This window comes from Camarhynchus parvulus, chromosome 27 (assembly GCF_901933205.1).
Source record: "Camarhynchus parvulus chromosome 27, STF_HiC, whole genome shotgun sequence".
Taxonomy (NCBI): Eukaryota; Metazoa; Chordata; class Aves; order Passeriformes; family Thraupidae; genus Camarhynchus; species Camarhynchus parvulus.
In genome coordinates, this window is record NC_044597.1 from 3,194,391 (window position 1) to 3,222,214 (window position 27,824).

General features: G+C 50.6%; 3 protein-coding genes across 3 annotated transcripts; all 3 read left to right on the forward strand.

Annotated features, from left to right (window-relative positions):
- Nucleotides 1-2,762: 2,762 nt before the first annotated feature.
- Nucleotides 2,763-8,576, forward strand: LOC115913908 (keratin, type I cytoskeletal 14-like). The gene is made up of 8 exons (XM_030966203.1): nucleotides 2,763-3,407; nucleotides 4,855-4,937; nucleotides 5,455-5,611; nucleotides 6,118-6,279; nucleotides 6,944-7,069; nucleotides 7,158-7,378; nucleotides 7,898-7,935; nucleotides 8,275-8,576. Exons 1-8 carry the CDS (start codon nucleotides 2,901-2,903, stop codon nucleotides 8,370-8,372), a joined length of 1,392 nt encoding a protein of 463 aa, XP_030822063.1. The 5' UTR covers nucleotides 2,763-2,900; the 3' UTR covers nucleotides 8,373-8,576.
- Nucleotides 8,577-13,078: 4,502 nt separating this feature from the next.
- On the forward strand, nucleotides 13,079-17,515 carry LOC115913907 (keratin, type I cytoskeletal 14). The gene is made up of 8 exons (XM_030966202.1): nucleotides 13,079-13,672; nucleotides 15,243-15,325; nucleotides 15,602-15,758; nucleotides 16,016-16,177; nucleotides 16,260-16,385; nucleotides 16,475-16,695; nucleotides 17,016-17,065; nucleotides 17,254-17,515. The coding sequence occupies exons 1-8, from the start codon at nucleotides 13,166-13,168 to the stop codon at nucleotides 17,349-17,351; spliced, it is 1,404 nt and encodes a 467-aa protein (XP_030822062.1). The 5' UTR covers nucleotides 13,079-13,165; the 3' UTR covers nucleotides 17,352-17,515.
- Nucleotides 17,516-23,768: 6,253 nt separating this feature from the next.
- LOC115913926 (keratin, type I cytoskeletal 19-like) lies at nucleotides 23,769-27,111 on the forward strand. Its single transcript, XM_030966234.1, has 7 exons — nucleotides 23,769-24,293; nucleotides 24,651-24,733; nucleotides 24,961-25,117; nucleotides 25,203-25,364; nucleotides 25,667-25,792; nucleotides 25,888-26,114; nucleotides 27,024-27,111. Exons 1-7 carry the CDS (start codon nucleotides 23,769-23,771, stop codon nucleotides 27,109-27,111), a joined length of 1,368 nt encoding a protein of 455 aa, XP_030822094.1.
- Nucleotides 27,112-27,824: the final 713 nt, after the last annotated feature.

The window sequence follows — 27,824 nt, forward strand, 5'->3', positions numbered from 1 at the left end:
AGTTCAGTCCTTTCCTCCTGCTGCAGCACACGAGGCACAGATTGCATCTCCAGCGTGCTTCTTGCTGGAGCAGACTCTGATACCATCTCCTGAGCATTATGATGTGTTCTTTTTTTCTTTTATCTCAAGGGAATTTGTTGTGGGTGAGTGCCTCAGGAAAGCCTGGGAGATTGAATTCTTCAAGTAGCATGAAATAGCTGAAGCAGAGCTGCTCCTCTGTGTCCTGATGTCAACAGCCAGCACAGGGGAGCTCTGTGCTGAGGGTTCCTGATGTCAGAATAGTGTGGGATTGTTGTTCCAGGCGTGGGATTGTTGTTCCAGGAGCTCAGTCAGCAGCCAGGGCAGCAGCTGCCCAGCAAGAGCATTGGTCAGGAAAGACCAGGGAAAAGCTGATATTGCAGGACAATTTCCAGATTGTCTGTGTGGCATCTGCCACACCTGGTAAAAGAACTGAAACCTGGGCTGAGGTTGTGATAATGTACGAGAAAAGCTGTAAAAAGGCCAGGTGTCCCCTTCCTGTGGGCTGTGGAAGGGCTTTGCCTCGTGTTAGGGCAGTTGTCACCTTCAGGCTGACTTGGAACTTGGCCTAAAATGTGAGGGTGACCTGAGGGGGGTCAGACCTCACAGCACAGCTTGTAGCCCACATGGGAGGCTCAGGGCCAAGGAGGGAATTGCCTGGAGCAGGAGGGTGTTTGCTGGAGCAAACTTGAGCAAAGTGAGCACATTTGGAAGAGCTGGGAGCAGGGGTGGTCCAGGATGGCTCTGGAGCACAGCTCTCACACGATGGCTCTTGGGTAATCCTGTACCCTCCAGTGCAGAGGGAAACAGGCCAGGAACAGCTGATCTTGGCCCTGCCAGGTCGCACCAGGATGGTGCTGGGAGCTGAGCACTGTGCTCTGCTCACTGTGCTCTTTGCCAGGGCTGGGTTGGGCCCTGGTCCCCTCCCTCCCCAGCTCTCTGAGGGATGGGGAATGTGGGCATTCCAACCTCTCCGTTTTTGCAGCTTGGGGAGTCAAAATTCCAAATCTGAAGCCCATGGGTGTGAGGCAGCACTGCCCAGAGAGCAGAGCCCTTGAGCGAGAGGATCCAGAGTCTCTCTTGTTAAGCTGTGGCTTGGTGGCTGCCCAGAAAGTCACCCCACAGCCCTGGAGCTGCTAAGGGGAGCGTGACTGCTGTGAAGTCCTGAGATCTAACAGGAGGCAGATAAAGCCTTGTTGTTCCTGTGTCCTTCGGGGAACATGAAAGAAAAGAGGCACCATGAATTACCGAGGGTGAGGCTCTGGGAACATCTGAGCACCTCCAAAATCAGTTAGTGCATTATAATGTGAAAACAGCCGGAGGGGGCTGGGAAGGAAGGAGCTCACAACATGAGCGAGAACACAAAAGGGTTCCTAATCCCCATAACTCCTTCACTACCTCACAGGCACCTCTGAGAAAAGCTAAAATAACTTCTTTTATTGAGAATGCCATGGCTGGAGCCAGGCAGGCCGGGCTGGGTGTGCGATTTTCCAGTGCACACAACAAGAGCTTGCATCACATCAACAAAGGGCTTTTTCCCCCAAGAAAGAATAAAACAGAGCAGTCCCACATTTCCTGCTTCTTTGCTGCTTTTTCCACACCAATACCTGTCCAGATATGTTACTGCAATCATTCTGCTCAGTCCTTCAGTAGCCTGGGGCAGGTGTGGCCAGCACTGTCCCTCCCCTCTGCGCTGGGATGGTCAAACCCTTGGTGTTTGCAGGGTTGGGCTGTGTTGAGCTTTGCCCATCACCACTTTTGATAGAGGTGATGCTGCTCCTGCTACCATTGGCATCGCTGTCTTCAGCTGCAAATCTGTAGGAAAAAGCCTAGAGCACAAACACTGATAAGGATTGATCATACTCTTCCTACCGACAAGGATTTATCCTGCTCTTCCCATTGATAAGGATTGATCCTTCTCTTCCCATCAGGAATTGCAAGTAACCTGCCCTGGCTGTGGGTGTCTGGTAGAGTTTCAGTCCCTCTCCTCTGATTTAGAATGTTTAAGCATTAAACCCTGCCTCAGTGTTGAGAGAGCACAGGATTTTTTAGCTTCTATACATTTTTTAGAAGTTACATGCAGTTTCTGTGGGATTTGGGAAAGGTGGTGGAGCAAAGCAGGTACTGCTGGGAAACATTACTCATCCACCCTTTAAACTAACTGAAAACCCACCACTGTAGGGACTTTCCAGTCTCTGTAGGGAGATTCAGCCCAGGCTGGTACATAAGCAGAAATTGCTGGAGTTTATTCTCTTTTTGAGCTATAAGATTTCTGCCAAATCCTGTATCAGTACACAAATCCTGCCAGGTCTGTGCTTGTCCTGCAATAAAGGTCCTGACAGGAAAGTTTCCATCCGGCTTTGGCTTGGCCCATATAAAGATTATTGATGCACAGAGCTCTTGTGTGCATTTGGCTTTAGACTCTTTAAAAAAGCTTTCCTTGGCTCTAGACTCCTTAAAAAACCAAATAAACAGATTTGTAGGTGTTTGCAACGATACTTGCAGGTGACTTGGTGGATAACAGAGGATTCATTGTGTTACTTCATGAGGGAGCAGCGGGTGGAGCAGGAATGGACACTGGGAGTGCCAAAACATAGCCCCGAGCAGGGACCTGCACCACGCCAGGCGCTGGGAATCAAAGAGGAAAAAAGTCCCATGTGAGCCACAGTGTTGCCCGGTGGATGTGACAAAAGATGTGAAATCAAGGAGAGGAAAATGATGATTCTGGAATTTGGCTTTGGCTGTCAGGGGTGTCGAAAGGCGCCGGCAACGCCTCCTGGCCGGGCTATAAAGGGCCCCGAGGCAGGGGAGCGAGCACTCGCTGCTGCTGCCGCTGCTGCTGCGCTGCCGAGCCGCCTCTGTGTGCACCTCCCGCCTCCAGCATGAGCACCACTGTCAGGCAATACTCGTCCTCCACCTCCCTCAAGGGCTTCGGGGGCCTGGGGGGCGGCTCCAGCAGGGTCTCCTCCGTGCGTGTCGGGGGAGGAGGGTACCGGGCCCCCAGCGTGCACGGCGGCTCCGGCAGCTACTCCGTCTCCTCGCGCGTGGTCTCGGGGCTCGGCAGCGGCTTTGGGGGCAGCTACTGCAGCAGCGCAGGAGGGGCCCTGGGCGGGGGCTTTGGGGGCAGCTATGGGGCCGGCTTTGGGGCCGGCTTTGGAGGAGGATTCGGAGGCTTTGGAGGCGGTGATGGCATCCTGCCGGCGGGGGAGAAGGAGACCATGCAGAACCTCAACGACCGCCTGGCCGCCTACCTGGACAAGGTGCGAGCCCTGGAGGAGGCCAACACCGACCTGGAGGTGAAGATCAGGGAGTGGTACAAGAAGCAGGGACCTGGTCCTGACCGTGACTACAGCCCCTACTACAGGACTATCGAGGAGCTCAGGAACAAGGTAGGATGCTGGGATTAACGTGACATCTTCAGCAAAGTCACTTGTGAAGAGATGACCTTGTTCGTGTTACAGCTGGAGGGGAGAAGTTTATCAAATAGCAGGTAATCAGTGTGAAATGAAAAGCAGAGCTTTGGAATAACAGTCACTGTGAACAGCAGGTCACCAGGCACCAGCATGGGGTTTCTGTTGACTGTTCTGATGCAGGGAAAGAGATGGGGCAGGAAAGGAGTCAGATAGGTTCAGGTTACCTGATGATACTTGCTGCCACACTGTCACCTCCTGCCTTCCTTCTTACTACAGGACTATTGAGCAGCTCAGGGACAAGGTAGGATGCTGGGATTATCAGTGTGTCAGAGAGGAAGCAGAGAAGATGACTGTTACCTCTGTAATTAGTCATTACTAATTATGTAGTAAAAAATGTCCCAGTGGCATGTGCGGATTTCCCAGCTGGAAATTAGAGATGTCTCAATGTCAGCTTTTGGTTACGTCCTCCTGAGTGGGACAAGCGGCAGCTTTCACTGGCAGGAACAGATCTAAGAGGATATAAGACAAAAATGATGAAAACAGACAAGTCTGCACTGATCTTGTGAGTTCTTGGGAGTTTAAGGCGCAGGGAAATTTGCAGCTGTGGGCGAACTGTGAAACACTGATGTCATATTTGGACACATTCAGGCAAAGAATTTGCAAACTTGTTTCAGCTCCTCCCGTGGAGGAGATTTAGATGATAAAAAGATGGAACTGACCAATAACGAGTTTTTTGCCTCTTTTGGCAATTGCTGCCCCAGGGCTGGAATTGGTACAAAGTCCCCAGCTCAGGCAGCTCAGGGGGTGATTCCTCTCTGTTTGATTTGAGTCCCAGCATACCACTTTGGAGTTCACATTGTTCTCTGTTACTTCCCATGTATGAATTGCCCCCAGGGATTCCAGAAGCTGTGGACAGCTGGAGCTGCAGGAGTGCTGGCAAAGGATGCAGGGAGCTCATTTCCCCCCCCACCTCCTCAACAGAGTTCTCCTCCCAGTGTGGGTTATTTGCTCCTGCTTTGGTAATATGAAAATCAGAATCTGTAGGCACCTGCTCACTGCCTTTTGCTCTGTTTCTGCTGCCAACCAATTAAATCCATCCCAGAATAAAGTGTAACAAGCACAAGACACCCCACTGGTCCCTCTGACCTCTCCACAAACAGCACCTGCCCTGGAGAATAGGAACAAAGGCCACCATCAGATCTCACCCATCTTATGTGGCCTCACTCTGCCTTTTGAAACCCTTCCTGGTGGATTTTTGGAAAGGGAAGTCATGGAGTAACCAGCAGTCAGTCTCAGCTGCATCTCACTTGTCTTGATTCCAGACTTCTGCTAAGGAAATGCCAAACTTCCCCAAAAGTGTTGTTCCTGTCCCAACACTCAGCCAGGAGGAATTCCTGACACTCTTTTGTCTTTCGCTGCCCAGGTGTTGGCGGCCACAGTGGACAATTCCAACCTCATGCTGCAGATTGACAATGCCAGGCTGACAGCAGATGACTTCAGGACCAAGTAAGACACATTTCCTGGAAAAAATGGGGCAAAGTGTGCAGGGAAGTTTGATGAAATTAGGAGAAAATCCCATCCACACCCCAGAAAGGCAATGTGGAAGCAAAGCCTTCAAAATGAGGGTGCAATTTCCAAAGCAGATGGTTCTCCCAGTCTTACAGGCACACAGGGATTATGTTGCTTCCATCCAAACCCACTATTTTATTCCTGTTGCTGATTTATCTCTGGTACAGAAATCTTGCCCTGTGCCTCACTGTGCCTTTAATGTGTGTGTGCAGCTCCACAGAACCCAGGGCCAGTACCAAGGCCTGGTGTAAGGAGCAGGGTGATGTTCTAGACTCAGGTGGACACTTTTTTATCAGTTTCCCCCCACTTTGCTCAGAACTTCCCCTAGGAAAATTGTCAATGGGGCCATGTAGTATTGCCACGATGCCAACAGCAGTGTGGAGGCACAGACAGGGGCTGTGTGTCCAGCTGGCAGGGGCTGGTGCAGCTTTGCTGAGTGCGTTTGTGCCCCCAGGTTTGAGTCGGAGCAGGCTCTGCGCATGAGTGTTGAGGCCGACATCAACGGCCTGCGCCGCATCCTGGATGAGCTGACCCTGTCCAGAGCTGACCTGGAGATGCAGATTGAGAACCTGAAGGAGGAGCTGGCTTATCTGAAGAAGAACCATGAGGAGGTGAGCACAGAGTCAGGCTCTAAAAAGGCCACCCCAGGCACTGAAATTTGAGTTCTGGTCCAGCCTTTAAGGCTGTGCTGGGTTCTGAACTGCTGGGCAGGAGGTGAGAAGTGCTGGTGAGGCAGCAGAGGGGATACACTCTGGGCAGCAGCACATCCTCCCTGGAGCCTGTGGAAATCCCATTCACCACTTGCCACGTCAGTAATACCCATTGTGGCTGTTAGAGGTTCATTAACAACCCTTACAGCTTCTGGCTGGGAAGGTCTGTTCCCTGAGAAATGAACCACCTACAGGCAGTGCTTTATTCTCTGGAGAATTAACTCCAGTGGGGATTTCACAACAATTTGAATTATTTTATTTGTGGTCATGGAGCAAATACCCCAATTTGCTCCCTTTTGATCAGCTCCCAAATGCTCACTTTCCTGACGAGCTCTCTCTCAAGGGGAACATTTTATATGCTGGTTCTTGAATTGCATGATGATGATGAGCTTCTCTTTTCTTGTCAGGAAATGACTGCCCTGCGTGGGCAGGTGGGTGGGGAGATCAGCGTGGAGATGGACGCTGCTCCTGGCATTGACCTCACCAAGATCCTGGCGGATATGAGGGAGCAGTACGAGAGCCTGGCCGAGAAGAACCGCAGGGATGCTGAGCAGTGGTTCTTCAGCAAGGTGAGCAGCTGGGGCTGAGCAGTGAGCACAGGGCTGGGGCTGCTGTACAGTGGGAGTGTGGTGGTCTTGGAATGTGCTTTCTCGTACAATGTCACGTCATCATTGGAACATGATGAGAATAGTGGAGAGTAGGCTTAGAATAAGGAGTCGAGGGGAGTTGTAGTGGAATCATATTGTCAGTCCTGAGGTGGTTAGGAGGGCAGTGGCTGATCCTAGGATGGGTCAGGGGCTAGGGTCTACTATGGGATAAGAATGTGCTTGGTGTGCCATTGAGAGTTAGATATTTTCTTGTAGGTAAAGGCTCAGCAGGAGCACAAAGACATAGGCTTGGATTATCGCTACTGCTACCTCTAGGATGGTTGGTAAGAAGAGAATTAGTAGAGTTAGAAGCAAAACTGCTGGTATTGTGGAAAATAGGGCTGTTGTGGCTGTAGAGATGAGCTGGATGAGAAGGTGGCCTGCTGTGAGGTTGGCTGTTAGGTGTACACCCAGTGCTAAGTAGGCTTGTTGTTTCCATTAGGATTAGGGCTGGGATTAATGGAGTAGGGGTTCCTTCTGGCAGGAGGTGGCCTAGTGGGGCGGAGGGTTGGTTTCACAGTCCTGTTAGGAGGGTGGCTACTCACAGGGGGAAAGCCAGGGCTCTGAGGGCTTTGCCTCTCTGCAGACGGAAGAGCTGAACCGGGAGGTGGCCATCAACACGGAGCAGCTGCAGAGCGGCAAGACGGAGATCACGGAGCTGCGGCGCACGATCCAGAGCCTGGAGATCGACCTGCAGTCGCAGCTCAGCACGGTACCAGGGCTGGGCATGCAGGGAGGGGGATGCAGGGCTGTGCCCACCCTGGCCACACCCTGAGCCCACCCCCGTGCCCATCCCGCAGAAAGCGGCGCTGGAGGGCACCCTGGCCGACACCGAGGCGCGCTACGGCACCCAGCTGGCCCAGCTGCAGATGCTGATCACGGGCGTGGAGGAGCAGCTGGCCGAGCTGCGCTGCGACATGGAGCGCCAGAACCACGAGTACAGGGTCCTGCTGGACGTCAAGTGCCGCCTGGAGCAGGAGATCGCCACGTACCGCCGGCTGCTGGAGGGAGAGGATGCCCAGTGCGTGAGGGGCTTCGCTGGGAGGGCTGTCGCTGTCGTGCTTTGTGAAAAATCCCTTTGCCAGGATTTATTTTCTGAGGTTTCTCAGCTTCCCAGGAGAAGAAGCAAAGGGTCATAGCAAAGGAAATAGAAAATGAACCACCTGCATCCCCTGGTGGGTTCTCTCAGCCCATTCCCTGACCCATGGCATGCAACAGGGTCTCTCTTCTCAGTCGCACCAGTCCACAACAGCCCAGTGGTTGTAACAGCCCTGCAGCATCCCTGGGTTCCAGCTGCCATCCCTCCATGTCTGTGTGATCCCGGGCAGGGAGCAGGTGCTGCACTGGTGTCTGAATTCCTGTGTCACACACCCATCCTTAACAGTTTCTTCCTTCAATTGGGACACTGGCAGTTCCCAGAAGCATTTGAATCATGTATTGGTACATAGTATAAAGGCAGGGTTTAAATAATGATCTCATCGTGGACATTACTCACTTTTTTCCTGTTTCTCACCTCCTTTTCCTTGTTCTCCTCCCATAGCATGTCTTCCCACTACATCTCGCAGCCTGTGAAAGAAGGTAAGAACAGGTCTTGGCTGAAGCTCTGATCATACACAGCTCTCATATCCTCACCCACCTTCTTAGCACAGACTCCTTTTACTTTTCTACTAAAGTTACTATTTGATTATATTTCCAAAATTTGAACTTATATACAAAATTTTACAATACAACAAATTTATTATATAAAAAAATATTACAAAATGCCAAAACGTGTCAGAAATTATCTGAACAGACTGAATCTGTACAATTTAGCAGTGGGTTTCTGATGTGATGATTGTAGTAACAAATCTCTAAGGTCTTTAAGACACTTCCTCCTTGCTGCCCTGGCAGTAACAGCTCCTTCTTTCCCCATTGCAGGACCAGTAACCACCCGCCAGATCCGCACCATCTTCGAGGAGGTCCAGGATGGGAAGGTGATCTCCTCCCGGGAGCAGATCACCCAGGCTGCCCACTGAGGCACTGCCTGTTTTGCTGCAAACCTTGCCCAGCACAGCAAAGCAGATCCCAGCTGACGTGTTCTTGCCATATGGATCATCAAAAGCACCTTCTCCCACCATCACCCCCCTCCTTACCCTCTCTCACCCTTCTCTCAGCTCTGTGCCATACACAGAAATCAAATAAAGCTTCTCTTTGCAGTCCTGCAAACCCAGGTCTGGTCTCGATGCTCTTGGGCTGTCCCACCCCTGCAGCTGTGGGACAAAGCTGGGAGGAGCAACATTCTCCATCCTTGGTACCCTGATGGTGGGGCCTGCACACCCACACCCCTGTAACTCCTGAGACCTGGCAGCTTCAGGGGAGAGGGTGTGGGGGGAGTCTAGAAAGGAGCTGATTCCACAGGTGGTGGGAGGTGAAGCCTGTGAGAATCCCTGTGTTTCACAGATTGGACAAAGTGCTGCTCTCCTGCTGCAATGCCCAGCAAACAGCAGTGCTGAAGCTTTAACCCAGAGAGGCCAAGCAACTGAACAAAGCCCAAGTGATGCAGACAGGACCCTGCAAATGCCACACCCCAGCTCTGCCCAAGCAGGTGCTCCTCATTCTGGATCCCAAACTTTGGGGTGAAATGGCCTGAAGCTGCAGGCAGGGCAGGGATCTGTCAGGAGGGCTGCTATCCCTCCAGACAGGCAAGCTCAGCTCACTTTGGTTCCTGCTTCCAAGGGCGCCACTGAAGGGTGAAGCAAACAGTGATGGGAAGAGGAGGGTATGGTCTGTGCAAGAAAAAGGATTAAAATTCTTCTGGAAGTTCTTGTGGCACTCCCCGGCTGCCGGTGGCTGCTCCTGACACAGCAGTTCCCACTGCAGTCAGCCAGCCCAGCGTTCCTGGAAAGCCAGTCCAGACACATTCTTGGCTGCATTCTGACACATTTATTACTTTGTAAATCCTACTTCTAACTCAATGAAATGAATCAGAGCAGAGCGACTGAGGGAGAGTGAGAGCAGAGCTGGCCACACAGCTTTAAAACCCTTCTACAGAAATCTGTCTGGAATGTAGGAGGAGATAAGAGAGAATTCTTTATTTTCCCCCAAACATTGGAATGATGCCTGTAGTTCATCATCTGCCCTGCAGCCAGGCTGGCAGGGCTCCATGGTTTTGAGGCCCCCAACCCCCTGCCCTGCAGCTCTGCCCAGTGCCTGGGCTGTGCCCCCTCTGTCTCAAGCTACAGCAGGGAAGGTATAGGCTGGATATTAGGAAAAAATTTTCACTGAAAGAATCATAAAGTACTGGAATGCTCTTCCCAGGGAGGTGGTAGAATCACCATCTCTGGTTGTGTTTAAAAAAAGACTGGACATGGCACTGGGTGCTGTAGTCTAGGTGAGGTGTTAGGGCACAGGTTGGACTCGATGATCCCAGAGGTCTCTTCCAACCTCATGATTCTGGGATTCTGGGATTCTGGGATTCTGTCCCCTTGGAGCAGATCCCTGTGACCCTTGTGGGGCATTGGCTGCCCTGAGCATCCCCAGCATCCACTGGCCTGAGGAGACATGGTTTTGGTTTGAAGTTTAACGCTGATGATCAGTGAGCTCATCAGTGGGTTATGATAAAGGCTGCTGCACGTCCTTGTGGAGCATCATGGATGATCCACGGGTCAGCAGCAGCACAATTCCCAACCCTCCCACCCCGAGGCACTTCCAGCCCCAGCACCTCCATGGTCCTGCAGACTGTGCTCCCTCCACTCCCACAGCCTGAGGAGGGAGCCCAGAGCAGCCCAGGGACTCTCCCTGGGGGAATTCATGTCCCAGAGCTGGGTAAAGACAGGGTTAAATCACTCAAGATCAGATACCTGAGAAGGGTCGGGACAGACACAGCTTGCACAGCCACACCCCATTCCAGGTCACCTCTTAGGGACCCTGTTGTCCCCATGGGTGGTGCAGGGACCACCAACACCTCTTGCAGCCCCTCTGAGTCCCCTGCCATGCCTGTGCCCCTCTGGCTGTTGCAACACCCAGTGCAGGGATGCTGAGGTGCCTCACTGGAATTCACCCTTGCTTTGTATTTTCCTCTGGTAAAAGTCTTGGCACACCTGTGTTCCTATAGAAACAACAAATAACACTTTGCTAATGAAACCCCCTGCTTTAATTACTCCTGCACAGTGTGAGGGAGGTGTGGAAAACAGATGTCAATTTTCTCCTGCCTTGAGCATTAATAATTAGTCCTGACCTTAGGAAACCCCATGGAGGAGGGAGCTGCAGGGGTGGCTCACGCTGACAGGCAGCAGCAGCTTGAGGCAGGTTTCAGAAAGTGGGAATTTCATCCAGAAAGATGGTTTGACTTCTCAGGCAACACTGAATTCCTCTGACAGAAAAGACCACTTTAGAAACAGACATTAATACATGGTTTTCAGCTCATTTTAGGGAACTTTTTGATGATAATTTGATTCTGGAGCCAACTTTAAATACATATAAAAAGAGGGAAATGGTTTTATCCAGATAGAATCTGCATCTGCTGATATGTAATTTTGGAGCCAGAACTTCACCTCCATTTTCCCCCAAAGTCAGACCAATTGTATGTTTGAACACCATTGTGCTACCATGAAGCTCCTGTTATGCCGTAGGACTGGAATTCTGATTGTGAATAATATTAAAAATGGGCTCACAGTGTGCACGTGCTCAAGAAGAGAGGCAGGATCTGGTTTCACACTCAGCCTTTTACTTCAAAGGGTGTGATAGAAACAACATGCAGTCCTTGTGGTTGTGTTCAATGGGAGGTCACGGAAATAACGTCCTTGAGTGGTTAATGTACTTTTAAGTCTTAATTAATGCTCATGATTTTAATTGCTGCCCTGTGGCGTTACCAAAGTATCACAGATATTCTGGGAAAGGCCTGTTTTTATGGCATAGCAGATCAATGGCAAACAAAAGATGAAAGAAAAGGCAATTTCCCATAGAGGAAGAACCGTGAATCACCTGTGTGACACAGGGGACAGTGTGACACTGTGCCACTCTGAGGGGCTTTGCTCAGGGCAAGGCTGAGCGTTTGGACTCACACAGGGGCTCTGCACCGGTTTTGTCTCTGACATTCCCCTTTCCCCACATCACCGCAGCGATCAGAGAGGACAAACCGCGGCATTGCCCGGGCAGAGGTGAGGAAATGAAGATGGGGACGAAGCACATTCCTGGCAGCGCCACGTCCCGGCCGCCCCCGGCTGCTGCTGCACCTTTTCCATCCGCACCTGGGCAGGACGAGCAGCGAGTGGGCGTCCCCTGGCGCTGTGCCCGGCGCTCACACGACAGGAACACTCCAGGGGACAGAGACAGCCAGAGCCAGCTGATCCTCCAGCGACTCCGATCCTCCAGCTCTCCGAGCTGCACGGACTTGTCTCCATCCACCAGTGAAGATAGGGAACCTCCACAGCAGCCAATCCTGATATTCCAAGGACACATCCCACTCCTGTACCGTCTCCAGCTTTCTGCAGATGGAGGGGAGGGAGCTGTGCCCTTTGAGCTCCTCAGCAATGTACCTTTGTTCTTCCTTCCATACCCTTTCTCCCCTCCTTTGGCAAATGATCTAAGGAAGAACTTGGCTGTTGGGAAGGGGCTGTTGGGGCCTGTCTGCAGAGACAGCCCAACAATCCCTCGTGTGCACACATGAGCAATCCCTTCCCCTCCACACCCTGCAGGATGAGCCAGGCACACTCAGATTGGTGGGTTCTGCCTGTGCTGTGGGTCAGCAGGGCCTGGCCACACCACTGTGCTTGGTTCTGGAGCCTTTTTGCTCACCAGAGATGATCTCTGTCTCTCCTGAAGCTCCGTTTAGGTGGGAGCCGTAAACTCCAAACTCACAGTGAAGCTGTCCTGCCTGCTCACAACTGACAGAAAAACATCATAGAAAACATCACTGGCATCAGCTACTGAGCTGTGCTCCTGTCAGCTTTGTGCTCCTGCTCACAGGGCTTACACACCAGAAGCTTTTTCCTCATGTCCTTCATCTACTTTCTGCTATCCCACATTTTCCCCAGAGATCTCATAATTTCCAGCTAGCCTCCATACCCTGTCCTTTTGGGGTGGTTTGCTAACTTCACAAAGAAGACAACCCATCCTATCACCTTTCCACAGTCCCCCACTCTTGGGTGGTCTCTGAAGTGAAGACTCCAGTGAGCCCTGGAGCACAAATTCCCTTTTCATTGCTTTTTCACGACTGCTCATCCCTCTCCCTGCAGATAAAAGAGCGGACTTTTATTTCCAGGATGGGCAGCCAAGTTCCTTCCAGCACCATTGTACTCAGGGGCTTTGGAGGTGCATTCAGGGTCTCACAACACTGCTGTCCCTGCAGGTGTGTGTGTGCAGCCCAAGCAGGGACAGGAAACTGTAGCTAGGACAAAAAGCCACAGTAAAAGAGATGCTGAGCTATTCCCTCAAATCCTCCACCGCTCTGTTTCAAAGCTCACAGTGCACAGGGAATTAAACCATAGCCCTGAGCAAGGAGCCTCCTCCTTTTAATCACACCTGACAATTTACTTGGAAACGGAAGAAGCATAAAGATGCCGTTTGTAAGAGAAAAAGCTTCAAGTACAATGTGACAAAAAGCGTGAATAGAACAAAGGCAAAAATGACGATTCTGGAAGTTGGCTCGGGTTTTATGAGTGATGGAAATCGTCGGGAATGCAAGGAAAAAAAAAAGGAGAAAAAAAAGTGTGGCAACGCCTCCTGGCCGGGCTATAAAGGGCCCCGAGGCAGGGGAGCGAGCACTCGCTGCTGCTGCCGCTGCTGCTGCGCTGCCGAGCCGCCTCTGTGTGCACCTCCCGCCTCCAGCATGAGCACCACTGTCAGGCAATACTCGTCCTCCACCTCCCTCAAGGGCTTCGGGGGCCTGGGGGGCGGCTCCAGCAGGGTCTCCTCCGTGCGTGTCGGGGGAGGAGGGTACCGGGCCCCCAGCGTGCACGGCGGCTCCGGCAGCTACTCCGTCTCCTCGCGCGTGGTCTCGGGGCTCGGCAGCGGCTTTGGGGGCAGCTACTGCAGCAGCGCAGGAGGGGCCCTGGGCGGGGGCTTTGGGGGCAGCTATGGGGCCGGCTTTGGGGCCGGCTTTGGAGGAGGATTCGGAGGCTTTGGAGGCGGTGATGGCATCCTGCCGGCGGGGGAGAAGGAGACCATGCAGAACCTCAACGACCGCCTGGCCACCTACCTGGACAAGGTGCGAGCCCTGGAGGAGGCCAACACCGACCTGGAGGTGAAGATCAGGGAGTGGTACAAGAAGCAGGGACCTGGTCCTGACCGTGACTACAGCCCCTACTACAGGACTATCGAGGAGCTCAGGAACAAGGTAGGATGCTGGGATTAACGTGACATCTTCAGCAAAGTCACTTGTGAAAAGATGACCTTGTTCGTGTTACAGCTGGAGGGGAGAAGTTTATCAAATAGCAGGTAATCAGTGTGAAATGAAAAGCAGAGCTTTGGAATAACAGTCACTGTGAACAGCAGGTCACCAGGCACCAGCATGGGGTTTCTGTTGACTGTTCTGGTGTAGGGAAAAAGATGGGGCAGGAAAGGAGTCAGATAGATTCAGGTTACCTGATGATCCTTGCTGCGACACTGTCACCTCCTGCCTTCCTTTTTACTACTTGTGCCCCATAACTGCTCCCTGTTAGGCTCCTGATAGAGCTCTCAGCAGGCAGGGACTTGTTATCTCCTGGCCCTGCTCACTGCTGAGTGATATGCAGATGGAGATGAATAGTCATTCTCACAAATATCCTACAAATCAGATTTCCACCCCCTATCCTTTGAGGAGGTAAAGGTAGAGGTTAAAATAGAAAGAAACTGTCCTATGGGATGTTGTTCTTTGGGAGTTGCAGACACAAGAGTTCAATCCAGGATTGGAACACAGTGGGCTATGGTAGGTGCTGAAATCAGGTGTGTGCCCTGCTGTAAAATGCAGCAGATGAAGTCATGGCAAAGGTAACTTCTTTATTTTTAGCAGCTCCCTGGATGATTTTAAACAAAAGTCTTTCAGCCAAAACACCAGAATCTGCCCATCCCTCCCTGGCCTGCCATTGCTTGCCCCCCCCAGCCCTTATCACTCATCCTGAGTGAGCTCAGGTTCACTGAGGGAATGAGGTGTGGGCGGTTGGGCAATGTCATACCCCGTCTGTAAGAATAAATTCCTGGGAAACGGGGCAGGGTCAGCCCCTGGGGGGAACTCACATTCCTAAAATTTCTTGGGCTTCACCCTGGGGGAAAGGGCTTGCTTTGATGCAGAAAGCTCCTCTGCAGATTCCAGCATGTCAGTGTACTCTGATGGAGCACAGAAACATCTGGAGGCAGGAGCTGTCTCTGGATTTGAGTGATGGGTTTCACAGAAACCTTCTGCTCCTGATCCAGGGGAAGGCAGATCCTTCCCTCCCTCTCCCCTGTCAGCTGGGAAATGACCACATCAATATTCCTGGATTATTCCTTGGATATCTCCTGAAGCAGGAGAATTTACAGCTCTTCATTAGCTCGTGGCTACAGAAATTCCTGCTCACTAAATGGCCAATCATTTTCATAATGTCAGAGCAAATACTTGCACCTCAGGTGTAATTATGAAAGCCAAATGAGGTAGGCACAAGGCACTCCTTCCTTCCTCAATCCTTTTTTCCTTCTTAGCTGGGCTGCTCCCATTCCCAAAGCCTGGAGTGCTGCCAGGGCTCACCAGGGCAGGGTGACATGCCCATGGCAGTGTTCCCAGGGGACTGAGCTTGTGCTGATGGGAGATGGAAATGAGCGCCCCATCTCCTTCTTTGCAGAGCCCACATGGAAGTCCAGCCCCATGGCCCAGCGCTGCTCCAGTCCTTCTCTGGATGAGATCACTCAGTGTTTGAAATGACTTTTGAACTCTTTCACTTATCCCCCATCAGATTCTTTCTGCAACTGTTGAAAATGCCAACATCGTCCTGCAGATCGACAATGCCAGGCTGGCAGCAGATGACTTCCGAACCAAGTGAGTCCAACACCTCCAAGAGCTTTTGTGAAAAAGGGGGGAAATCCTGGCTGTTCAAGGTGCTTTTTATCTGCACCTGGGGTTGCTCCACTGGAGTGGGACATTTGGGAATAGTTCATCTCTTCCTGGGCACAGCGCTGCTATTTCTGCACTGTGAGAGCTGTGCACACACATTGAATTAAAGATTCTTGGGAAAAATACACTGAGCTGGGGAAGGAAAAGACAAGAAAAATGCTCTATCAGGTGGGTATATGCAGCTGTGTGTGTTGTCCCCAGGTTTGAGTCGGAGCAGGCTCTGCGCATGAGTGTTGAGGCCGACATCAACGGCCTGCGCCGCGTCCTGGATGAGCTGACCCTGTCCAGAGCTGACCTGGAGATGCAGATTGAGAACCTGAAGGAGGAGCTGGCTTATCTGAAGAAGAACCATGAGGAGGTGAGCACAGAGTCAGGCTCAAATTAGGATCTACAAACATTCCATGTGCACCAGGGAAACAGTCAGGCCAAACACACAGGAGTCTCTGCAGTTTGGGCTGTCAGGAGACAATTGAGCAGGAAAGGGGAGAGAAATAATCCCTTCAGGCAGGATCTCCAGGAAGTCTGTGGGGTTCCTGTGCTGGGTGCAAATAAGAAATTTCTCACCATGGGAAGATGCCATGCCATTCTGACATGTGTTGTGTCTTTTTTGTGCAGGAAATGACTGCCCTGCGTGGGCAGGTGGGTGGGGAGATCAGCGTGGAGATGGACGCTGCTCCTGGCATTGACCTCACCAAGATCCTGGCGGATATGAGGGAGCAGTACGAGAGCCTGGCCGAGAAGAACCGCAGGGACGCTGAGCAGTGGTTCTTCAGCAAGGTGAGGAGCTGGGGCTGAGCAGTGAGCACAGGGCTGGGTTCATGGCTGCTGCCAGGGCTCTGAGGGCTTTGCCTCTCTGCAGACGGAAGAGCTGAACCGGGAGGTGGCCATCAACACGGAGCAGCTGCAGAGCGGCAAGACGGAGATCACGGAGCTGCGGCGCACGATCCAGAGCCTGGAGATCGACCTGCAGTCGCAGCTCAGCACGGTACCAGGGCTGGGCATGCAGGGAGGGGGATGCAGGGCTGTGCCCACCCTGGCCACCCCCCTGAGCCCACCCCCGTGCCCATCCCGCAGAAAGCGGCGCTGGAGGGCACCCTGGCCGACACCGAGGCGCGCTACGGCACCCAGCTGGCCCAGCTGCAGATGCTGATCACGGGCGTGGAGGAGCAGCTGGCCGAGCTGCGCTGCGACATGGAGCGCCAGAACCACGAGTACAGGGTCCTGCTGGACGTCAAGTGCCGCCTGGAGCAGGAGATTGCCACGTACCGCCGGCTGCTGGAGGGAGAGGACGCCCAGTGCGTGAGGGGCTTTGCTGGGAGGGCGGCTGGGAGGAGATGGGTCATAGACACAAAGCGCCCAGGGTGTCAGTCCAGTCAGAGCTTTCAGGGCTGGTTTCCCTGTTCACACCAGCTGTGGACGCCCAGTGCTCTCTCCCTGGTGTCTGGCTGTAGTGGGGTGTTGCTGTGGTTCCTCTGTCCCTCAGGAGAGGCCAAGTGGAGTGACACTTTTATCTCCATGAGCCTTCTCTGTTTTTCTCCTGCCTGAACACAGAGCCTGTGTAGCAGTTCCAACAGTGTTTGTCCCTAACATCTCTGGTTTTGTGCTTCTCTTGTAGCATCTCCTCCCAGTACTCCTCGGCCATGTCCTCACACTCAGGCAGAGATGGTAAGAATCCACCTTTCCACTCAGCCTGGTTCTTTCCCCTTCCCAGTCAAAGCAGGGCTGTTTAAAGCAGCATTTTCCACTCCTTTGTGGAATTCCCACCAGCTCTTGAAGAATGTGCTCTATCTGATAATGTTTTAAGGCATTTCTCTGCTTCCTGCCGTGAATAATCGTCACCCTTTCCTTTGCAGTCATGACCTCGTCCCGCCAGGTGCGCACAATCGTGGAGGAGGTGCAGGACGGGAAGGTGGTGTCCTCCCGGGAGCAGGTGGCCCTCACCACTCGCTAGGACAGCCCCTGGCTCAGGAGAGCATCAGACTGAGCCAAGAAGTGCCTGAGGCCATGTGTGGTCAGGTTGTGTGCTCCCTTCACCTGCTTTTCCTCATGTGTTGCCCTCATTCCATGCAGGTGTCTCTGGACACACTTAATAAAGCTTTTTCTTCTCGCTTGTGCAACTGCAGACTTGTCTTGTCTGATCACTGACATGTGATCCCTCAAATCCTCTGGGCTCTGTGTTCATGCCAGGGAAAGTCCTGAGAAACCACAAGAAGCCAGTGAGAGGAGGGGAATGGAGGGGCATGGGTTCCACCTGCAGGGACAGGGGCTCTGCCTGGGCCAGCTTTTTTCTAATGAACTTGGTGCTTGTAAATACATGGGACTGGCTAAGACATAAACTGTGTGATACAAAATGAAGGAAATTATGGAACAATGAGGTTTGAGGTCAATGTCCCACACACCTGGTAATTAAAGCCAACAAAATAAGGCTCAGTTCTCAAACTCTTAGGATCATAAAAAGTCACTTTCTCCTGTAAGCTGAACTTAGATGGCTTCAGCAAGGCTGCTGCTGTCAGGTATTCTCTCTGAGACATGAGCCCAGCATCCAGCTGGTTGGCAAACCTCATCCCTACAGGCCTGCTGTCTCTTTTGACTGTCTTTAAATCACACTGTCAGGCACAAAAACTTTTACAGGGCTATTCATGCTGCCCCAGGGCTGCACTTGAGGAACTAAAGTAACCATTGCTTAATCTGCACAGGGATGAGTAGCAATAATTTCTATCACTGTCGTGTGTAACAGATCACTGCTAAAACCCTTCCTGAAACTACCTGAGAGGTAGAAATGATGCCTGAGGCTGAGCTGCTGCTCAGGATTAGTGACTCAGCTGGGCAGCAGCAGGTTCTGGCTGTGCCTGTGCCCGCTCGCCTGCTGGAGAGCGACCAAGGGAGGGCCAGAGAGGAGAGGAAATTGTTTTCGAGCCAAAAATCTGATAGAATCACTTTGATCCAACTTTATGCTTTCTAGTCTGTGGTAGCTGGGAGCCCTGTGCATAAGCTTATGTCCATCCCACACCTCAAGGATACAGATTGGGGCTCAGACCAAAGTGAGAGGGAACAGTTTGCATTAATTCAGCTTCCCTTATAACAATGGACAAGAGGCTCCTGCAGCTGAGGCTCAGCTTGCTCATCCTTTGGGTGATCAGTGGTTCATTCATCCTCTCTGAGTCTCCCCACAGCATTACAGTCCCCAGGGTGCTCCCTGGCCCCAGCAGGTTTGGAAAGAGCTGATGATGTCACACTGGGCAGGACAGGACAGGCAAAGGAGAGGAAAGGAGATCGAAGAAGTGGGGAACCTGCCAGGTCTTTCCAGAGAAGGGAGTGTGAGATTTTATCATTGTGTATCATCATTCAGCAATTACAGAAAAGGGCAGGAAATGAAACACAGCAGAGTGCAGGGTTCATGGACTGTATTGTGCTTCTCCCTTTGCTGGAATGACAGACCTTCCTTGGGGAAAGTCTTCCAGGCCAAACAAACCAGAGCTATCTCAAAAATGAAAACCAGATCAAGGAAAAATGTACCTGAGCCTCAAGCTGTCTCAGACTCTCTGGCAGCAGGCAAAGCTGCAGGCTGGAAATTCTGAGCAAACTGCTAATGTGCTGCCTTTTTTTGGCATCAGAGGAGAGTTGTTATACTTTAGCTGTAAATGGCTTTTTAAGTTCTGAACCATCTATAGAATGGCCCAAGTGTATGAACACAGAAAAGCTTTCTGCAAACCACAAATATAACTGATTAAATATAAGTAGGAGGCTAAAAGAAGACGTCAGTCCAAGAGTAATTGGTTGTGCTGGCAGCACAGAGAGACGTGGCCCCTTCTGCAGCCAAAAGGGCACAGGGGAGAGATTGATCCACAGAACACTCAGTCATCTCTGGGATCTGGGATATTTCCATCAGTCAGCAGGAGCAGCCAGAGATGAAATCCTGAGGAGAGCTGGGAGAGCTGATGGAAGAGCCTGGTTTGTAATCAGTGGATTCAGTTCCTCTGGGAGGACCTTATCAGGGGATATTCATCAACATATATTTGCATCAATGAAAAAGGCTTTAATTCTGCATACAGCTCAGTGCAACCCTGTTATCACAGGCAAGAGCAAAGTCCAAGCTCAGCACAAATGATCTCTGTGTGACATTATAGTGCTCTGAAGAAGGAAAGTACCACAGAACTATAAGGTAACTTACTGCTTGTTATTTACCCTTGGCTACACATATTTGTGTCTCTGAAACAGGGCCAAATTGTCTCTCCAAGAGATGGACAAACATTGGTTTTGGAGAACGTTTTACAGATTTGCTGCAAGCTGCAAGTACAAGAAGAAAAGCCTTTTTAGGATTCAGCTGGGAATTACAGAGGCCAGATCTCAGTGAATGATGGTGAAACTTTATGGACAACAAAACAAAAAATGGAAATTGTGAACATCCTTTAAAGGTATTTCATGATGGAGACATAGAGAGAAATCAATGGGACGTACCTGTGTCAAGAGTAATATAAAATAGCAAGAACACTGACAACGAATAATGCTGAATTAAATGTCATCTTTCCAATCTCTAAAGCCCCATGTGCTCCTCAGACAGTCGTTTTTACAATGCCCTCAAGGAGGAAGATAGTTGTTATTGTTGTTTCCATCGTACAAAGCATGAAATTGAGACTTGGAGGAGCTGAATGATTTGCCTGGAGTGACTTGCAAAGCTGGGATCAGAGCCTGGAGCACCTGCTGTCACCAGAAGATGGAGATCAGCCCCAGTACAGCCAATAGCAGGCTGACAGAAAGTGGCATGACAGGTACATCACCAGCCAGATAAGCAAATACTTTGTAAATACTTTGTAAATTGAGAACACCAGGATTTTCCATAGGTTAACATGGAAATTCAGCTGACAGAGAGAGAGAGGAGCTCGGGGTGCCTCTGGATGAGCCTCTCCCTGGCCAGGCTGGTGGGTGCTGCCAGTACTTGGCTCCAGCTCCTCCCCTGCCCTCCTGTGCCTGGGCACCAGCAGGGACTTGGGGTTTGGTGCTGTGTCTGGGTCTTTGAGTCCCCAAGGAAGTCCTCTTGGATGTGAAAACACCTGATGATTCAGGTGTTTGTAGTAACATGAAACGCTGGATCTCCTTCTTGGGGGCACATTAAACTCCATCTGCATTAGCCTAAGAAACAGTCTTAAGCCTTAAAAGATATCCTGAGACTCCCAAAGGATTTCCTTTCAGGGAAATCTAATCTTTCTCACTTCCATTGCCCTGTTGAGTCTGATAATTCTGCTGTAGAGGACTCTTGGGAATAACTCCAGCATGTCCATCCTCTGCCACCACCCCACTCTCTGTCACACAGCCCAGGACGCCGATGGAAACCTGGAATATAATTCCTTCCTTTCTGTTTTTTACAAAGCTCATTATGTGGGAGCAACACCTTTGCCTGGGGGAGACTCTTCTGCTCATTTGTTACTTGAAGTAGTAATTTTTCCTGGTCAGACCTGTGCTGCTGTTCCTGAAATGCCCACGGGAGATCCTCATGAGCCTTCATTCCTCTGCTCCCCTGTCATTCCTCTGCTCCCCTGTCATTCTTCTGCTCCTCTTCCTCCCCTGGGGTGCAGCAGTGCCTGCGAGGGGCTCCCAAGTCAGCCAAGGACAGCTCATCAGAGCATTGCCCCTGGCTGCCTGCAGGGATGTGGGGAGCAAATTTCCATCTGCAGACTCCAGCCAGGAAGTCAATCAAAGCTAATTCTGGCAGGAGCTTTCCATTAGGCATGGAGATGCCATCATTAGCAGATCTCCTCATCACAAAGTGAAAATGGCTTTAATAAAATGAGGGCTGTGACTGCTGGCAGGGCTTGAGGTTTGTTCTCATGGAAAAGCAAGAGCTGGTTTTAAAGAAAATTTTGAATTTTGGAAAGGAATAAAGCTGGCATGAAGAACACACAATTCCAAGAAAATAATAATAAATTACTGTTCTCCTTTACAAAAGCTGTAGGAATTCTAATCACCCTTGGTAATGTCTGAAGGAAAGAGAGAAAGAAAGAGAGAGAGAAAGAGAGAGAGAGAGAGAGAGGGGGGAAAGAGAGGAAGAGAGGAAGAAGGAAAGAAGAAAGAGAGAGAGAGAAAAGAAAGAAAGAAAGAAAGAAAGAAAGAAAGAAAGAAAGAAAGAAAGAAAGAAAGAAAGAAAGAAAGAAAGAAAGAAAGAAAGAAAGAAAGAAAGAAAGAAAGAAAGAAAGAAAGAAAGAAAGAAAGAAAGAAAGAAAGAAAAAGAGAAAAAGAGAAAGAAAAGAAAAGAAAAAGAAAAGAAAAGAAAAGAAAAGAAAAGAAAAGAAAAGAAAAGAAAAGAAAAGAAAAGAAAAGAAAAGAAAAAGAAAAGAAAAGAAAAGAAAAGAAAAGAAAAGAAAAGAAAAGAAAAGAAAAGAAAAGAAAAGAAAAGAAAAGAAAAGAAAAAAAAAGAAAAGAAAAAAAAGAAAAGAAAAAAAAGAGAAAAAGAAAAGAAAAGAAAAGAAAAAAGAAAAGAAAAGAAAAGAAAAGAAAAAAAAGAAAAAAAAGAAAAGAAAGAAAAGAAAAGAAAAGAAAAGAAAAGAAAAGAAAAGAAAAGAAAAAAAGAAAAGAAAAGAAAAGAAAAGAAAAGAAAAGAAAAGAAAAGAAAAGAAAAGAGAGAAGGAAGAGAAAAAGACAAGAACATGGACATCTCTGCTTAGTTTGCAGTAATTGAAAAACCCCTCTACTCATTGTGGGTGTTTTCCTTATTGAAGCAATCCCACAGCCACAGGATGGTTTGGGCTGGGAGGGACTTAAAGACCATCTCATTCCACCCTCTACCACCTCCCACTAGACCAGGTTGCTCCAAGCTCCATCCAACCTGGCCTTGAAAACTGAAGAACCATATCAATCTCGATTAAATGAAATTAAACGTTTACTCAGCAGTCATTCTATAATTCTTTGGTAGAAAAAAGACCAGTTGTGCCCAGGCTGCAGGTGGGCAGCCCTGCCTGACCCTGATTCCTGGCTCCAGGCAGGGTCTGGCCATCACTGTGGCACCAGAGCACCCTGGCTTCCCTTCCTGATGGTGGCTCTTAGAGACGATGGACACCCAGAGAACTACCCCAGAGTTCAGGAGTGCTGGATTTGCAGTGTCAAGATAAAATTGAACTTAATGAACTTGCCCAAATGGCAGAAGCAATATTTGTGAGCCAGGCTGCACCTGACACATTCTTTATGCCACGTGGCCAGGTGACCTGGATGCCAAACCCAAAGCTGAACCACACATGGGTGAGAGCCAGCCAATATTAGCATTGCTATATTAATGTTATTAATAAAATGAAAGATTCAGATGACAAAACATTTTAATTATTTCCCTTCTTCCTCAATTTAGTGTTCCAGAACTAAAAAATTAGTTTAATAAACTTTTTAAAAGATCTTTTCTATTGTCCTTTCTAAATTTAACACCGAGATTGTATTGGAGAGTTTTCATGTGCTGGTTGGAACTGGATCAGACTTCTGCGGAGTCATGCATCTCCTGAAATTCTCCACATTACTATTTCAGAAATCTTATGAAACATCCTGTGTGGCAGTGAATATTCAGTGGACTGCATGTTTGGTGTCCAGGAAATATCCTTTCATATTTTAGATAAATACTTGACTACCCTTGTTTGTTTTGTCTACCCTTGAAAGCAACAAAACAACCCAGACCTCTTCAAGGGGATGTTTTGATGGATGTAGAATAAAGAGAAGGGATAAACCAGCCCTGGTACATTCCAGTGCAATATTCCTCTGTGCTCTCCTGGAGCATTTGAGCTCTAAAGACCCAGACCAGGGGCTCACGCCACACCACATAGAATGGAACAGACCTTGCTGCAGGCCCAGGGTGGTCTCCTGGCCCTGATCCCAGGGACTGAGGCCAGCTGAGTGAGGGGACACCCTCGTTTCTGGTCACAAAGGGGTCGAACAGGCTCTGTCAGATAGGACACCTTTCCCACAGCTTTCACTTTCCGGGTAGACTCGCCCACGCCGGGGATGGATAATTGCTGCGGTGCTTCATTCCCCGGGCACTCTGGGGTATCGTCGGGTTTTTGTGTCACTGTTGTTGAGTTGTCATCACAAGTCAGACCTGATGATTCAGGAAGTAACATTTTTGATGTAGTTTTGAAACACGCTTCTGTTAACCAAAGCATCTTTCTGTTGTGGGATTTCTGGAGACAAACGCCTTTGGGGAATTATTTCCGGCTGAAAAAAAAAAAGAAAACACCTCCTAGCCAGGTCACAAGGAGGAAGAATAAACAGCCCTTCTCCAGTGGCACGATCCACAGGGACTGGTATAAATAGAGGACCAGGGGACAGAGGTATCACAGTTGGATCCTGCAGCCACCTGAGCACTTGCCTTGGGCTCTGTTGGCTCCGCACCCACACCATGAGCTGCACTGTCAGGCAGGTCGTCACCACCTGCACCCAGGGCAGGGGCAGCACAGGCAGCAACGCAGCTGGCACTGCCAGGAGGGTGTCCTCTGCCTCCTCGGGCAGACACGCTGCCTATGACTTGGGTGCTGTGGTTGGCAGCTTCTCCGGCGGCAGCGTGAGCGAGGGATTGCTCGGGAAGCAGCTGAGCACCGGCAGCGCGGCTGGTGGCAGCTTCGGAGCCACCCAGAGGGCTTGTTCTGCCCTGGGATTCAGCACAGGAGGTGTCTGCACTCGAGGTGGCTTCCCCAGGGCTGGGGCCGGCTGTGGGGATGGGATCCTGTTTGCTAACAACGAGAAGGCGACCATGCAGAACCTCAACGACCGCTTGGCCTCGTACCTGGACAAGGTGCGGCTCCTGGAGGGGGACAATGCCGACCTGGAGTGCAAGATCAGGGAGTGGTACGCCAAGGTGGGGCCCATCTGCGAGCCACGGGACTACAGCTGCTACCACAAGGAAATTGAAGACCTTCAGAACCAGGTAAACCCTTGTTTGTCAAGAAAACCCTGCTATTTCTTCAGGTTTTGCTTTCATATGTGCACAGAGCCCTGTCAAAGGGCAGAGGCAATGGCTCTGGAGGGGCAGCTGAAGCAATGGTTTATATGAAATGATGGTCTGTGGGAGGGGGATTCTGCATTTACTGAGCACTGATGCTTTAGCAAGTCTGGGTCCACCCAGCTGGCACATGGGTTTCCCTGCTGTGATGCCACATAACTGATTAATAACCCCAATATATGGAATTATCATAAAATACCCCAGGTAGGTGTTTCCTCCAGGGTCTTCTGGAGGCAGAGGAAGCTGCAACCCCACATATTCCCCTTATGATTTCTTTTCCAGATCCTGTGTGCAGCCATGGAGACTAACAAAATCCTTCTGAACATTGATAACAACAGGATGACTGCTGATGACTTCAGAGTGAAGTGAGTATTGTCCCCTGCTGGCCCATGGAAGGGCAGGTGAAGGGTGGTGATGGGGACATCCCAACCCTCTGCCTGTCACACTGCATAGTAAAACAGATCTCTGATACCACTGGCAATATTCATAGCACTGCATGTCTGAAGGGAAAGAACTTGATCCTCATTTTTTTCCCCCCAAACTCAACTGAAGGCCTTGCCCTGCTTTGCTGACATGCTGACCTTGGTTTAAGGTATGAGACCGAGTGTGGTCTCCGGCAGAACGTGGATGCCGACATTTGCAACCTCCGGCCCGTCCTGGACCAGCTGGCCAGCTGCAAGACCGACCTGCAGCTGCAGTGTGAGGCTCTGACAGAGGAGATGTGCTGCCTAAAGACCAACCACGAGGAGGTCAGCTCTCTCAGGGAATTGAGAAGAAGGGAAATCTCCCCAAGGATGGATGGATATTACTGATACAGCCGCGTATTTCCTGCAGGAAATGAGCTGTCTGAGGAAACAGGCCACTGGGGATGTGAGTGTGGAGGTCAATGCCTGCCCTGGCCCAGACCTGAGGAAGATCCTGGAGGATCTGAGGTGCCAGTACGAGACGCTGATGGAGCGCAACCGCAAAGAGACGGAGCAGTGGTACGCCTGCAAGGTACCTCGTGTCCTCAGAGCTGCAGCCAGCTCTGCCCCAAGGGGGAAAGGGAAAAAATGAGGGATTAGGAGGTGTTCTAATAACAACAAGTGTTACAGATGTGCTCAGATCTAACTGTACTGCCTGATTTCTGTGTTCCCTCCACGGCAAAGGGGCCACCACATGGTGTCACTGGGTCAGAATGGAATAAACAGGGTGTCAGCCTTGGGTGTGCTCAGGGTACTGCGGGGTGTGGGGAGGTCTGGACACCACGAGATACAGTTGGGAGGTGAGGAAAGGCCTGTTCTTTTCTGACCTTGCAGGTGGAGGAGGTGAATCTGGAGGTTGTCACAAGCAGCCAGGAGATTGAGTCGAGCAACAAGCAGGTGACTGAGCTGAGACGTCAGCTGCAGGCCCTGGAAATCAATGTACAAGCCCAGCTCACTATGGTAGGTGATGCCACAAGGATACACAGCTCCAGCTCTTGTGAGCAGGGCTGTACCTGTGTCAAACCCAGGTACCTGTGTGTTTGTTCTGTTCTCAGAAAGAAAACCTGGAATCCTCTTTGACGGAGACTGAGTGTCGCTACAACAAATACCTGGCTGAGCTGCAGAACCAGATCTCCTGCGTGGAGCAGCGGCTGGCTGAGATCCGAGCGGAAATGGAGTGCCAGAACCAGGAGTACAAGACCCTTCTGGACGTCAAGTGTCGCTTGGAGCAGGAGATCCAGACCTACCACTGCCTGCTGGAGGGTGGCCAACACGACATCATGTATGCAAACAGAGCTGGGCACCCTAAAATCTCTGTGCTTTGCCTTACAGGGATATGAAAATTCGTGATGCTGGTAGGAAAAGCAACACTGTGGTGAGGAACCAGTGCTGACCTGTTTCCAGACAGGGCTGATTAGAAAACCATGAGGCATCTGAGGATTTGGCTCTGATAAATGTCCAGGGAGCACACCAAAGACCATTCCGGGGCCAGGGAATGGGCTGGGAGAGCCCCAGAGCTGTTCCAGCCCCTGGCACAATTCAGCAGCTCTTTAAGGGCAGCCTCACCTGGAGCTGGACAAAGAGTCATGTAACTGAGTTTTATTGGCTTGTCAGAATGAGACCGGATTAGGGACTAGCAGCTAAAATAACTGAAACCATAAATTATCTAAACATTTTCAGTTTCGCACAACAAGTTTAATTAAAGTTTTGGAAGTTTAATTTGTATGCAAAGCAGTTGGCTCTGCCCTGCCTTCTATTGACTGAGGTTTTGAAACAGCCAGGCTGTTAATTCCAGACATTGGCTGCACACACACAAAACTGCCCTGAGCACCCACCTACTCCTTTTGTTTTATTGGGAGAGGAGCCTTTGGAATGGTGGTGCCCCTGATGTGGGCTCCTCTGGACTCTCCAGTCCTACATTATTTACAGGAAAAGTCAGTTTTTGTTCCAAATGCCTATTGCAAAGGCTGAAGTGGCACAGTTAGTGCTTGCCCAGGGTAACCCTGAGTGCCAGATGGAAAAGCATCATCTGCCAAAAGACAGGGGGGACAGAGGCGGCTGCAGCTGACCTCGGGGCTGGGAGGGGGAGCTGTCATTGAAGAGACAGAGCTAAAGCAGTGAGGAGGGCAGGGGGAGATCTCCAGGGTGGCAGTGCTGGGGTCTGGGTGTCCAGAGCTGTCTTTTTCCACAGAGGGTCGGCAGGAAGAGGAGTTGGCGCCGCAGCAGCTGGGAGAAGCACGGGGCTGAAAGGCAGCCTGTGCCAGCCCTGCCTGCCCTGAGCCCTGCACTGCCAGGGTCTGACAGGTGAGGGGGTCTCCAGCCAAGTGGGACCATGAATGGCTTCTTTAGTGCTGGGTACCAGGAGGATGAGAGGTCTCCAGGCTTTTCTGGGTCATGAAAAGAGGCTGGAGAGGGTTTTCCCTGGAGGGAAGCTGGGCTGCAGTCAGACACTCAGGGTCACAGCTGTGACTGTTGGTGGTAGGGAACTGGGATTAACTGGGCTGTAGTGGGAAGCAGTGATAAGGGATGCAGCTATGGAATATTTATTTATAAACCTCTGCACAGAAATTGTGTTTGACACTGGGGGGTGCCCAGCAGTAAATATGTGTTTAAACAAGGCTTTCAGCACAGCATGGGAAGGAGAAACTGGCAGGTGAATCAGTCACAAGTCTTTCAACGAGGATAAAATTTAGCAAAGCTGGGAGTAGAGGGAAAGAGAAAAGTCAGTACAAAGGCAAAGAGGTGTAAGAGAAAGGCACAGGATGCTGAAAAAATTATTATTCTTCCCACTCTCCTTCAGGTTACTGCAGACCAGAGAGTCCCTGCCAGCCCCACTGCACATCCCCTGAGGAGCTCTTTGAAGAAAAAGTCTTTTGGAAAATCAAGGCAAAAATAACCTGAGAGTTCTCAGCTGTGCTCCAGCAGCAGTCAAAGGGACTCTGCAGGACAGCACCTCCTGGCTCCCCTGGGTTGTGGCCATTCTAACAGAGAC

Bases quoted from the DNA above. Each gene is read 5' to 3' on its own strand.
- LOC115913908 (XM_030966203.1), top strand. From the start codon at position 2,901: ATGAGCACCACTGTCAGGCAATACTCGTCCTCCACCTCCCTCAAGGGC. The intron at 3,408-4,854 runs GTAGGATGCTGG...TTCGCTGCCCAG, and splicing joins TCGAGGAGCTCAGGAACAAG to GTGTTGGCGGCCACAGTGGA. The intron at 6,280-6,943 runs GTGAGCAGCTGG...GCCTCTCTGCAG, and splicing joins AGCAGTGGTTCTTCAGCAAG to ACGGAAGAGCTGAACCGGGA.
- LOC115913907 (XM_030966202.1), top strand. From the start codon at position 13,166: ATGAGCACCACTGTCAGGCAATACTCGTCCTCCACCTCCCTCAAGGGC. The intron at 16,178-16,259 runs GTGAGGAGCTGG...GCCTCTCTGCAG, and splicing joins AGCAGTGGTTCTTCAGCAAG to ACGGAAGAGCTGAACCGGGA. The intron at 16,386-16,474 runs GTACCAGGGCTG...CCCATCCCGCAG, and splicing joins TGCAGTCGCAGCTCAGCACG to AAAGCGGCGCTGGAGGGCAC.
- LOC115913926 (XM_030966234.1), top strand. From the start codon at position 23,769: ATGAGCTGCACTGTCAGGCAGGTCGTCACCACCTGCACCCAGGGCAGG. The intron at 24,294-24,650 runs GTAAACCCTTGT...TTTCTTTTCCAG, and splicing joins TTGAAGACCTTCAGAACCAG to ATCCTGTGTGCAGCCATGGA. The intron at 25,118-25,202 runs GTCAGCTCTCTC...TATTTCCTGCAG, and splicing joins TAAAGACCAACCACGAGGAG to GAAATGAGCTGTCTGAGGAA.